The 13,269-nt window shown below is 44.1% G+C and overlaps 1 protein-coding gene and 1 long non-coding RNA gene across 3 annotated transcripts in view; one reads left to right on the top strand and one right to left on the bottom strand.

Annotated features, from left to right (window-relative positions):
• Positions 1 to 13,269, bottom strand: part of SBF2 (SET binding factor 2) — a 546,407-nt gene that overhangs the window by 2,427 nt on the left and 530,711 nt on the right. For both annotated transcript variants that reach the window (XM_026454017.1, XM_026454018.1), the window contains 6 exons: positions 10,904 to 11,031; positions 9,458 to 9,691; positions 7,957 to 8,061; positions 4,938 to 5,131; positions 4,167 to 4,254; positions 301 to 432 (listed from right to left, as the gene is read on the bottom strand). In XM_026454017.1, the coding sequence (XP_026309802.1) occupies positions 301 to 432; positions 4,167 to 4,254; positions 4,938 to 5,131; positions 7,957 to 8,061; positions 9,458 to 9,691; positions 10,904 to 11,031 (881 nt within the window). The remainder of the gene's footprint in view (positions 1 to 300; positions 433 to 4,166; positions 4,255 to 4,937; positions 5,132 to 7,956; positions 8,062 to 9,457; positions 9,692 to 10,903; positions 11,032 to 13,269) is intronic.
• LOC111524633 overlaps positions 1 to 13,269 on the top strand; it is a 52,194-nt gene that overhangs the window by 23,228 nt on the left and 15,697 nt on the right. The gene's annotated exons all lie outside the window — the stretch shown is intronic.

Genomic DNA, 13,269 nt, shown 5'->3' with positions numbered 1-13,269 from the left:
CTCTTGAAAGTAGGTAGTAATTGAACTAACAGCATTTAACAAGGAGTTCATGTTTCCATGTGCAGCTGGACTCCTTTTGCATAGAGCAGTATACAGCTTTTCTGAGACAGACAGACAGGAAGAGAGGATAGCCTTGGGGTCAATAATGCTGAGTTCAAGCTCTGGAACAATTCCCATAGCCAAGGGGGTCTGTCATCCATCTGTAGTCACCACCAATTGCTCTGAGGGCTCCATCATTCTTGGAGACAGACAGAATGATGCGCAGGCAGAGCCAGGAAAAGAGAAGTAAGATCAACTTACATCAAAGAAAGCCTTGTCACTTGTGTGCTTTGGGGCTCCCATGCTGGGGCCAGCAGGGATGACCATTTCTACTTCAGCCAGATCAATGTGGCCTTTACAGCTCGTGTCCTCACCTGAGTCATAGTATCGCAGCTGGAACCAAAAGGATACAAGTGAGATATAAGAGACACAGAAAGAGAAAATGGCATGGCTTTTCAAACTGTATTTGAATACCTTCCTCTGTACCTTGGTTATATATGCTAAACTATGCCTGGAAGAATACATAAAAAATTAATGTTACTTGTTGCTTCTAGGAAGAACTAGGTGGCTTGGAGAAAGCACTGGGGGAAAGACTTATGTACTGTTTGAAAATTGAACAAATAAATGTATTACATCTTAAAAAATAGAATTAAGGCTGGGCATGGTGGTTTATGCCTGTAATCCCAGTACTTTGGGAAGCCAAGATGGCTGGATCACTTAAGCCCAGGAGTTCGACAGCAGCCTGGGCAATGTGGTGAAACCCTGTCTCTACAAAACATACAAAAATTAGCCAGTTGTGGTGGTGCATGCCCGTAGTTCCAGCTACTCAGGAGGCTGAGGTGGAAGGATTGCTTGAGCCTGTGAGGTCAAGCTGCAGTGAGCTGAGATCCTGCCACTGCACTCCAGCCTGAGTAAGACCCTGTCTCAAAAAACAAAATAATAAAAAAAAGAAGTGAAGTAACAATTGTAAAAAGTATATGTAACATATAAAAAGGGGGCTAATGTTTAGTAATATCCAGAATTCCCAGAAATTGATAAGAAAAAGATAAACAATCTAGTAGAAAAATGCTCAAAATATCTCAACAGGTGAGTCACAGAGAAATACAAATGACTTATAAATATTTGAAAAGATGGCCGGGCGTGGTGGCTCAAGCCTGTAATCCCAGCACTTTGGGAGGCCGAGACGGGCGGATCACGAGGTCAGGAGATCGAGACCATCCTGGCTAACCCGGTGAAACCCCGTCTCTACTAAAAACTACAAAAAACTAGCCGGGCGAGGTGGCGGCGCCTATAGTCCCAGCTACCCGGGAGGCTGAGGCAGGAGAATGGCGTGAACCCGGGAGGCGGAGCTTGCAGTGAGCTGAGATCCGGCCACAGCACTCCAGCCTGGGTGACAGAGCGAGACTCCATCTCAAAAAAAAAAAAAAAATTTGAAAAGATGATCAACTTCATTAATCAAAGAAAAGTAAATGACAATAAATGAGATTTCACTTTTGGATTGAGAAATATTAAAAATGGCTGATGATATCCAATAAGGTAGTAGATCATTTCAAATACTGCCAGTGTGAATATAATTTGTTGGAAATTTTTTGGAGAACGAATTGGCAATATCAACTAAAATTTAGAATGCTTATGCCTATTGAAACAGCTTTCCAGGCTGGGCGCAGTGGCTCACGCCTGTAATCCCAACACTTTGGGAGGCTGAGGTGGGTGGATCACTTGAGGTCAGGAGTTTGAGACCAGCCTGACCAATATGGTGAAAACCCGTCTCTACTAAAAATACAAAAATTAGCTGGGCATGGTGGGCACTAGTAATCCCAGCTACTGGGGAGGCTGAGGCAGGAGAATCGCTTGAACCCAGGAGGCAGAGGTTGCAGTGAGCCGAGAATGCACCACTGCACTCCAGCCTGGGTGACAAGAGCGAAACTCCATCTCAAAAAAAAAAAAAAAAAAAAAAAGAAACACCTTTCCCACCTTTATAAAGTAGTCCTACAGAAATACTCCTATAAGCATGCAAAGAAAGATGTATGAAGAAGTTTCCTTCAGCTTTGTTTTATCAGCTAAACATTGGAAAAGACATATTTGTCTTTCAGTGCAGCAGTGAATACATTAAATGACAATTCATCAATAAAATGGAATACTATAGAGCTTTTCAAAAACAATATGGAAGATCTATATGAGTTCATATAGAACTCATATAGGAAAACTGTTCAAGACATTTTAAAAATCAAGTTGCCAACAGCATGTAGATAAAAAATGATTTTTGAAGAACACAACAAATAGCTTAGCATTTGACTACACAGGGGACTCTGAGATCTGTATGAAATGTTTGAATGTGGCATAATAAGCATATATTGCCTTTTGGAATAATAAAAAAAGGAAAAAAATCATCCCAGCACTTTGGGAGGCCAAGGCAGGCGGATCACGAGGTCAGGAGATCGAGACCATCCTGGCTAACACAGTGAAACCCCGTACCCTGTCTCTACTAAAAATACAAAAAATTAACCGGGTGTGGTGGCGGGCGCCTGTAGTCCCAGCTACTCGGGAGGCTGAGCCAGGAGAATGGCGAGAACCCAGGAGGCGGAGCTTGCAGTGAGCCGAGACTGCACCACTGCACTCCAGCCTGGGCAACAGAGCGAGACTCTGCCTCAAAAAAAAAAAAAAAAAAGAAGGAAAAATGTCAAAGAGACTGCTAGGGAATAAGCCTTATTGGGCCATAATCTGTGGATTTCACTCTCTAGCGTATATGGCAGGAAAGTGGTGCTTCTGACAATGTGGCTCTGGCCTGAGACTTTTCTCTGTCTCTCCTCTCAGGCATGGTATGAGTAGGGCTAAGTGGAAAAACTGTATCTTTCATGTTAAAGAAGTCCAGAAGACTGGTAAAAATGTAAGTATAATTTGATGTAATTGTAAATTATAGAAAAATTATGACGTTCTCCTATGTTATATTTAGAAGTTTAATGGAACTTTTTTACATAGTGTAGCCTCTATGATTTCAGAGTATAGCTCCCTAACAGGGCTTCCATTTGTATATTTGAACATAAATTATCTATATTGTCCCACAAAGACTCTGTAATCATTATGAAATTCTTTAAGTAGAGGAAAAGCTGGACCCCAAATATAGTCTTCATTTGGAAGGAGTCTTCTAGATGCAGGTCCAACCAAAGCACTGTATTATAGGAGTTAACAGTTCAGGTTTTTCCTAACAGATTCCATTTTATAGTAAATGCACTGACAATCAAAATGTGTAACCCTCAGCCTTGAGGCTGAGTGGTCAATTCCAAGGTAGAGTAAGGCCTGCAGTCAGAACACAGGAGACCATGCAGCTCTCAGTAATGCAGGGTGCAGAGCTGCTGGAGGTGTGGGTAGGAATTGCTCTCCCTTGAAATCATTGGAGTAAAGACTATGATGCTAAGGATTGCAGAGGCTGCTACAGGAATAGCTAAGAACCTAACAGTAGTCAAAAGACTTCTTGACATAGTCAGCAAGGTCCAGTCTAGTACTTGCCCACAGTGAATTCCAAGTTTGGGTGGGCCCATCCCCTTCTGCCTCTTTTGGGGCACCTTTGCTCCCCTGTTGCTGCCATCTTTGAAGGGTAACAGTGCCTTCTTTAGTAACCAGTACAGCAATGGGCACAGAGGTGGTGTTCGATAAATGTTTGTAGAATAAATTAATGCCCTCCGTTTTGAATGGATGCTTTCTGCTGCAAGGACAAAGGTAACCTGTATTCTGGGGAGTGTTCACAGGCACAGGTTTGTATGTGCATGTATGCAACAGGCTGAAAACCTCAGGAATCCCCTCACCTGGGTTTTAAGATCAGGCAGCAAGAGGTATCTGAGCATTAAGAAAAATAGTTCTATTGCTCTGTGCTCTGGGCTCAACTGTTGCTGCCTCAGCCTGCAAGTACCAGGCCGAGCTACTTGGGAAACTTCCTCGGAAGGCTATTGCCCTTACTCAGGGACATCTGGGGCCCTTGAGGCCCTTGAGGAGCCTCCAGACTGCATATGACAAGCACTAAAAAAGCAGTCTGTACATGAGGAATCTATCTGTCTGCTAGAGCCACATAATAGCCAGGGACTGGGGCTAGCCTAGACAGAAATAATTTCTTTTGGCTTTAAGAGTATTACCTGATGTTTTGTTACATCCAAAACAAACCAACGGGGCTTCCAACCTTTCAGCAAAGCCCCTCTTTTATAAAGCGTTCCCTCAAAGGACCTAGAAGAAATGATGACAGGAGAGTTAATTTTGATTTACACTTACGAAATGCTGTAAAGGGGAGGGGATGTCTGTTGTTTTTGTCAAGTCTCTATTTCCCCTAGATGATCCAAAAATGGCTAATAAGAGTTCTCCCTGGAATTTTTCTACTAGACCTCTGGGGAAAGACTGCTGCTTTCTGCTGGGATTACCACATCTGTGAGGCTTGGAATGATCAGTAGCCATCTTTTGTGCCATGTTGGGACTGACATAACACAGAGAGAGGGCAAAGCAGAGCCGGGAAATGGATAGAAGATAGTGTGTGAGAAGCCAGCATACCCTTGACTGTCCTAGTTTAGGTGAGTAAATTCCTTTTTGCTTCAGCTAGCATAAGCTGGATTTCTGATGTCTGCCACTGACAAAGTGCTGGCTAACACATATTCCCTCAAACGTTCTGGCAGACAGGAGATAAGAGCCATCAGGACTCAACTACAAATAACTACAACCTCTTGGCATTATTTTTAGTTGTAATTTTTTTTTCTCTTTTCAAAGAAACACCTAAAACATTACAAAAGTTAAAGCAAATCCATTTCAACCTTATCAAAGACTGTACTGCACAGGCCTAGCTTATTGAGGGACCTGTGGTTTAGCCTCAGGTGGTGTGGGGAAGTCTTCAGCACACCGAGCAGGATTCAGCATGTCACCTGTTTTCCTCATTCTTGGATGTATACTGGCTATAGAGCGTGGCTGCTCTTCGCTCCACTCCATTGGATGGGGAGATGCTGGAATTCTGTTCCTCCCCCATGCTGCTGTCTGGGAGATGTAGCAGAGACCTCTTCTGATAGGAAGGTAGGTTGGTAGACACAATTCCTGGGGACCTCGACAAGTGTCTTTGGGACTGAAAAAGACAGGACAGGAGCTAGGAAACCTTTACAGACACTTAAGCCACTGACTGGAACATTTCATTTACAAATATTTATCTCAAGGAAAAAACTGGACGAATGAGCAATGATAATGTACAACAATATCAATCCCAGAGTTAGTTATCATGGTAAAAAGCTGGAAACATGGGAGGCTGAGATGGGCGGATCACGAAGTCAGGAGATCGAGACCATCCTGGCTAACACAGTGAAACCCCGTCTCTACTAAAAAATACAAAAAAAAAAAAATCTAGCCGGGCGAGGTGGCAGGCGCCTGTAGTCCCAGCTACTCGGGAGGCTGAGGCAGAAGAATGGCGTAAACCCGGGAGGCGGAGCTTGCAGTGAGCTGAGATCCGGCCACTGCACTCCAGCCCAGGTGACAGAGCGAGACTCCGTCTCAAAAAAAAAAAAAAAACCTGGAAACAACCTACCCGTCCATTATTAGGGACAATAAACAAATTATGGCATTTCCATACAGTGGAATTCTAGACAGCCATTAAAAAATGATGCTGCTATGGCCAGGCGTGGTGGCTCATACATGTAATCCCAGCACTTTGGGAGGCCGAGGTGAGTGGATCACTTGAGTCCAGGAGTTCGAGACCAGCCCGGGCAACATGAAGCCCCATTTCTACAAAAAACATTTTAAAAATGAGCCGGGTATGGTGATGTGTGCCTGTAGTCCCAGCTACTTGGGATGATCACCAGAACCCGGGAGGTTGAGGCTGGAGTGAGCCATGATCATACCACTGCACTCCAGCCTGGGTGACAGAGTGAGATCCTATCTCAAAAAAAATAAAGATGATGATTTTTTTTTTGAGACAGGGTCTCACTCTATCGCCCAGGCTGGAGTGCAGTGGCGTGATCTTGGTTTACTACAACCTCTGTCTCCTGGGTTCAGCCTCCTGAGTAGCTGGGATTACAGGTGCACACCACCATGCCCAGCTAATTTTTTGTATTTTTAGTAGAGACGGGGTTTCACTATGCTGGCCAGGCTGGTCTCAAACTCCTGCCCTCGTGGTTTGCCTGCCTCGGCCTCCCAAAGTGCTGGGATTACAGGCATGAGCCACTGCGCGTGGCAGACATTGGTTTACACACAGTGACAGATGGAAGGACATGTATGCCAACGTGGAGTGAAAAAGTAGGTTTATTTTATTTTTTTATTTTTATTTTTTTTTGAGATGATGGAGTCTCGCTCTGTCGCCCCCAGTGGCGCGATCTCGGCTCACTGCAAGCTCCACTTCCCACCTCGCCCGGCTAATTTCTTTTTTTTTGTATTTTTAGTAGAGACGGGGTTTCACCATGTTAGCCAGGATGGTCTCGATGACTTCGTGATCCGCCCACCTCGGCCTCTCAAAGTGCTGGGATTACAGGCTTGAGCCACCGCTCCTGGCCGAAAAAGCAGGTTTAAAATAGTACGTCTAGTAAATCTCTTTTATATGTGAATTTGTAAGGTAAAACAAGTTTGATAGCATAGTGGTTTACTTCTAGGCTATAAATTGTGGGTGATTCTCATCTTCTATTTTATAACTTTGTGTGTTCTTTCAAAAAAATGAACATTATTACTTTCATTATCAGAAAAAATCAATAAACGATTATTTTTCTAACAAAAAAGCATTAAGGCATCACCCACCTGTTGTCTGTCTGATGACAGCTCCTGAATTGCTATTTGAGGTTAAGAGATAGAGCCCCAGGTGGTCTCTTTTTACCACAAAGGTTTTCTTCTACATTCCATTCTTCTTGACCTTTCTGTAACATCTGACCTGCTGGCCTCTTCTTCCTGAACTGTTCTTCAGAACACTCATCTGTCCTAATTTCCCTTCTGTTGCATTTGGAGCCAGTCTGATGTGGGTTCGATTGGTGGCTCTACCAGTTGCCACTGGATGATCTCTGTGCCTGTTCCTCACGTAGGAGAGGGAATACCATTCCCTCACAGTGGATTAAATAGGATGCGAAGGTGTGTACCATACTAAGCATAGACCCTTCCACATATTATGTGCTTGATAAATGTTTCTTAGATCAGAAATAGGAAATGGGGTATGAGAAGCAGAAAACAGAGTATTTCATATATATATATATATAATTTTTTTTTTTTTTTTGAGACAGAATCTTGTTCTGTCACCAGGCTGGAGTGTGATGGCGCAATCTCGGCTCACTCACTGCAATCTCTGCCTCCCAAGTTCAAGCGATTCTCCTGCCTCAGCCTCCTGAGTAGCCAGGACTACAGACGCCCAGCTACTTTTTGTATTTTTAGTAGAGATGGGGTTTCACCATGTTGGCCAGGATAGTCTTGATCTCTTGACCTCGTGATCTGCCTGCCTCGGCCTCCCAAAGTGCTGGGATTATAGGCGTGAGCCACCTTGCCCAGTCGTTAAAATATTTTTATGATAAATGTTTCTTAAGTCAGAAACAGAAAAGGGATTGTGAACAAGGTGGCATATTTTGTTGTGTTAAAATACTTTCTGTGGAGCAGACATGGTCTTGGCATTCCCCTCCTCCCTCATGTGGTAGAAGATCAGCTGAAACCACACAGGCAGTGAGACAGGAAAGAACCCAATAATTTCCCTTGGATTCGGGGTGCTGAGACATAAGTAGTATGTCACTGTGGTGAAGTGAGACACTCAGGAAGTATTCAGTCATTTGGAACTTTCTGCCCTGGACCTCCAGGACATGACGCCTCCCCTTTCTACCCTTCCTTCTGGCCATAAACCCAGCTGGGTCTTGTCACCTTTGGCAGTTGGGCTCCACCTGACTTAGCACCCTCAGAAAGCTTAGAAGTAGCTCTTAAGGGGCATTGCCAACTCACACGATCTGTTCTTGGTTCTTCTTTAAGGTCCACGGTTACCCTTTCCCACAGCTGCTGCCACTTCTCAGGGGCTTGGTTCAATTTGTGCTCCAATTTTTCAATTTCCTGCAAAGAAATTAAAAGTTTTCTGATCAGTATTTCATAGAAATCAGGATGTGCCCCAAAGCCACACTGCTTCTGTACTAGGCCCAGATAAGCAGCATGGCCAGAGGGCAGTTAAGTGGTGGACATGGGTCTGAGAGGTCTCCCAGCCAGGAATAGTGGTGAGAGCTCTAGCTGGTGTGCCACACTGTGGCGAAGATGGTTTATTAGGACCTATAACTAGGCCTTTTTGTACAGGATAGCTTATATACTAGAATGTGAAATATGTATCTCAGACATCTGCACCCTTGGGCAGCCCATGGGAAATCTGATAGCCAAAGCAAGAGGTCAAGCACTGGCCCATGGCCCAGCCCTAATAGCTGAGGTAGATGAGAAGCCAGTCCTTGAGAGGAGGAACCCCTCAACTCTGATGACTCAAACCAGATATGGAAAGAATAAGCCAAGAAATGCCCAAGGAAACAGATATACCTTCGGACAGAGAAGCTGGAGATCAGGGCAGCTGCCTCTGTGACAGTATGACCACTGAAGCATACTCTTCCTGGTCAGGAAACCAGAGGAGGAAGACTCTTTAGGAAGTGTCTGGCCCATATCAGGGCTCAAAGCTATTCCTCAGGCTGGCTACTGCCAGGAGGGGTTGGTTCCAGAACATTCCTTGCAGAAGATGGTTGGCAGCACTCCCATCAGGCCACTGGCCACCCACACTTCTGACCAGAGGAAGTAAAGCACCCACAAAAGCCACAGCCAAGGCCTGACTAAGGCTGCTCAGGCAACTGAAAAACAGCTGGGAAGCTGCCGGAAGGGGTAGATTGCTCCATTTGCTTGATTGCTTCCTTGTAATGCTGGAAAATCACTTTTTTTTTTTTTTTTTCTGAGACAGAGTCTTGCTCTGTCACCCAGGCTGGAGTGCAGTGGTGATCTCCACTCACTGCAAGCTCCGCCTCCCAGGTTCACGCCATTCTCCTGCCTCAGCCTCCCAAGTAGCTGGGAGTATAGGCGCCCGCCACCACGCCCGGCTAATTTTATTTTATTTCTTTTTTATATTTTAGTAGAGATGGGCTTTAGTTTTACTGTGTTAGCCAGGATGGTCTCGATCTCCTGACCTCGTGATCTGCCCGCCTCGGCCACCCAAAGTGCTGGGATTACAGGCGTGAGCCACCGCGCCAGGCCGGAAAATCACTTTTATTGAGACTCTTTTCCAGTAGTGAAGCCTGGTCCCCCACTGATGATAGGGAGCAAATCTGGTTTCTTCGTACACAGAGGGTGCTACCATACCCCTAGCCCAGAGTAAGCACAGCCATGTTCAGAAGTTTGTAAACCATTCTTAACTTAGCCTGGTTCCTTTGGCCTCGTGCCTCCAGGGCCCCTGGTGCCCCTAGGTGTGTGTCTACAGTTGACTTACACTGAAAAGGCTGGTGAGAGCATCGGGCTGAGTACAGCTGACATCATCATAGCATGGCCACACTGTTCTCCTCTGGCTCCGCGGCCCAGCTTCTCCGGCCAGGTCAGAGTCTTCGGAGGGGAAGTGCTTGGGGGTTAGCATTATCCAGTCATAGGAAGGGCCTGTGGACAGGGTCTCTTCTATGTAGTAATCCCACTTCTTGAGGCTGGAGACATTTACATTGGGCTTCAGAGCCTGGTAAAACAGAAACAGAGTTTCATCTTGGCCTCAAAGTACCCCAGGGCCCACTCACTGTCAGGCAAAGCCTAACATTTGTAGAGTCCAGAGGAGGAAGAGTATGAATGGAGTTCAAATGCCGTATGTCTAAATCTTAATTTAAAAGTCATACATCAGGATAAATTATTAAATAAAACATCTTCCAATCCTCCCTCCTACCTTGAGAAATGTAACTTCCTAATGACCTCGAAGGTCAAGTTCAATAGAGAATTCTTGGATTCCTCAGAATTTTATACTAACAAGTGGTGGCACTGGGAAAGCTGGCCCCAGTCCCCTGTCCTTGGCCTCTCTTCTCCTCCCACCCCATCTTACATTCTGAGGGTCTTACATGAATGGTTATGTATACCCCAGCCCACAAAGTCAAACTCTGTCCACTCTGTCAAACCTGCTACTTTTTGCCATTCTTTGGGCCTTGGGGTCCATGTACTAACATAGGAGACTGACTTGGAGAAGTAGCCTGGTGAGCAGCCTGAATTTGGGCAAAGAATTCTGAAGTGCCCAGACAGAGCATGGTTCAGATGAAGGAGGGGCATCTAACCATGTACCTTTGGTTTCTTGTACTCCTCACCTCATGAGGAGGATGCAGCTGGAGGAAGGCCAGACTAGGGTTCTATGATTGGGGCCCAGGGGAGGGACCTCTCTTGGCCCTAAGTAATGGTGGAACTGCTTATCAGACCAGTCTGTTTCATTCCAGGGTGTGTGTTATGTAGATGTGCATGGTGGGGCACAGTTGCCTTGAGATATGTTACCCTTCTTGGGCTCAGCTCCAAACATCTCTGCTTCCTATAGGGGTCCTTCCATGGCTTTGGTACAGATAGACTTAAAGAAACTTTTTCTAAAGTATTTTAAGGTTTTTCAGCTTAGACCACCTGTTGATATTTCAAATTTTGTTCTTTCTTTCTGGGGAAAGTTGCCTTGCTTTGATTCTCTACAAGTTTTCCCTTCTAGGTTTTGGGAGCCAGCTCTTAATTTTTGTGGCAAGATTTTAGGGAACAGTGTCCATTTGTGTCACAACCCAAACCTACAATGTCTCAAACTTTGACATAGCTTTTTGGTATGAAACCTAGTCCAATGTTTATAAAAAGCTTAAACAGCTTATATATGTTAAAACTAAGGAAAACCTTAACACAAAATTTCAGAAAATGAAACATAAATGATTTCTTACTCTACCTCTATTTCCAATGGTGAATATAAATAATTAAAGAAAATGGGACTCCTCTTGTGCATTCTGTCAATACACTCCCAAATACAGATTCCCTTTTTGGCATGCTTTTCTCCTTTATCATCAAATAAAGTTCCTGTAAGTTAAAAAAATCCAACAAAACAAAATTCAATAAATTTTAACACTTTGCAAAAAAAAAAAAAGTATGATGCATGTAGCAGATAAAAAAGTGGAATATTTTTTATGGCTTTAAAAACAGCAACATTTGTGCAAAAACGTTAGAAAATAACTGCAAAGCTAAAGACAGGAATGAATTTCATAGCTACAGGCAAACAAATCCAGATGGAGGAAACATCTGATGAAGCTTGCCTCAGCAACCAGCAGTCTATCAATCATGACCCTTCCAACCCTCCTCCTGCATCTATATCTAGATTCAAAGAAGTCCATGCAGGAGGCAGTCTATAGTTTTCAAGAGAAAATGGAAGGACTTCAGAGTTGATTTGATGAAGCTCAGTAAAAAACAAAATTTTATGTTTCTCTTTTAAGTTGTTGGCTTTTTATTATGAAGCCATTTAAAGTGTTTTCTTGTTTAGGAGTTTATATATACCACAGATCATGGTTACTGAGACTCTAGATGACAGAAGGGTGTAGTCTGTGTCCTTGGGTGATTTAAAAATAAAAGCAGAACTTTTATACCTTTTTCAAATAGTCAATCTATTACTAACATGAGCCCACTTTGTTTTTAATAGGGAGGAAAATGTGTTGGGGTGAGGCAAAAAGTAGTTCTTTAAAAGGCCATGAAGGGTGTCTCAGCAGAGGTGTCTTGCTTAGAATGAAGTGACTCAGTCAAAATCAACATGCAATTTTACCAGTTTATATATATATAAAAAAAATGTCTCAAGCCCCAGATGGCATGAAATTCATAATATGTGGGGCCCCTAAGACTAATTAACAGTTTCTTCTCTACCTTTTAACTGCAGGGTCCAGTGCAGTAGTTCTCAACCTTGGATGTACATTTGAAAAACCAAGGGCTTTAAAAAAATCCCAATGCCCAGGTCTCACCTCAGACCAATTAAATCGGAATCTCTGGGGATGGCCCGAGATACTAGTTATTTTAAAAGTTCAAGTGACTCCAAAGTCCAAAGTCACGACTGCTCTAGGGGTCGCAGTAAGATTTGGACAGCCACCTTGTATATTGCTCCATTTGGTGCCTTGAGGCATGGATTAGACTGAAAGGCTGTGTGGTAGTCAGCCCCAGTTGAAATAGGCTCTAGGCACCTTTGTAGACAGAAAGAGAATGAGCTGAAACCAGAAGAGGAGATGCAATACCTGGCCCTTTGTTCCTCAGGGCTATTGTAACACCTTGTAATTGGAACCAAGTCCAATGGACTTTTCTTACAATATCCATATGGCTGGCTTAGGGCAACATGTACACATATAAGGAACATCTTAAAAACAGTCCAAATCAGACAGCTAGTGCCAAATACTATCACAGTCCAAATCAGACAGCTAGTGCCAAATACTATCAAATTACAACCCCATAATCCAGTATGTAATAATCAACATATTAAACTTTTAGGACACAGGAGAATTCATTGTGTTTAAGTTTTTCTGCTAAAGATCTTAAAAATTATGACTCAGTGTGGTGCAGTGGCTCACGCCTGTAATCTCAGCACTTTGGGAGGCTGAGGTGGGCGGATCACTTGAGGTCAGGAGTTTGAGACCAGCCTGCCAACATGGTAAAACCCCATCTCTACTAAAAATGCAAAAATTAGCTGGGCGTGGTAGTGTACGACTGTAGTCCCAGCTACTTGGGAGGCTGAGGCAGGAGAATCACTTGAACCCAGGAGGTGGAGGCTGCAGTGAGCTGAGATTGTACCACTGCACTCCAGCCTGGCAACAATGTGAGACTCCATCTCAAGGAAAAAAAAAAAAAAATTATGACTGATGAATTCTACCAGCGGTGGTTGAGATTACTTACTTCATCATCTTGGCATATAGAGGGTAGCTACCACAGCTGTTCCTAAACAAGGTTTCACTGTAGGCTTGATAACGAGTGCATCTACCAGAACACAAGAAGGAATAGACCTCAAGTAGGCAACTAGTCTGGACTAGGGACACAAAACCAGGCTTCTTTGATGCTGATTAGATGGGTGGCCTAATATCCAGAGAGGAGGCTGGGTAGGTGATTTCTACTGAGCCTTCGGCAATGACATTCTAGGATTTGAAATGCATGTTTATGTGTTGTTGTTTTTGAGACAGGGTTTCAACCCTGTCACCCAGGCTGGAGTGCGGTGGTGTGATCTCGGCTCACTGCAGACTTGACCTCCTGGGCTCAAGTGATCCTCCCACTGCAGCCTCCTGAACAGCTGAG

The sequence above is a fragment of the Piliocolobus tephrosceles genome, chromosome 13 (assembly GCF_002776525.5).
Source record: "Piliocolobus tephrosceles isolate RC106 chromosome 13, ASM277652v3, whole genome shotgun sequence".
Classification (NCBI taxonomy): domain Eukaryota; kingdom Metazoa; phylum Chordata; class Mammalia; order Primates; family Cercopithecidae; genus Piliocolobus; species Piliocolobus tephrosceles.
This window is presented reverse-complemented; position numbering and strand designations above follow the sequence as displayed.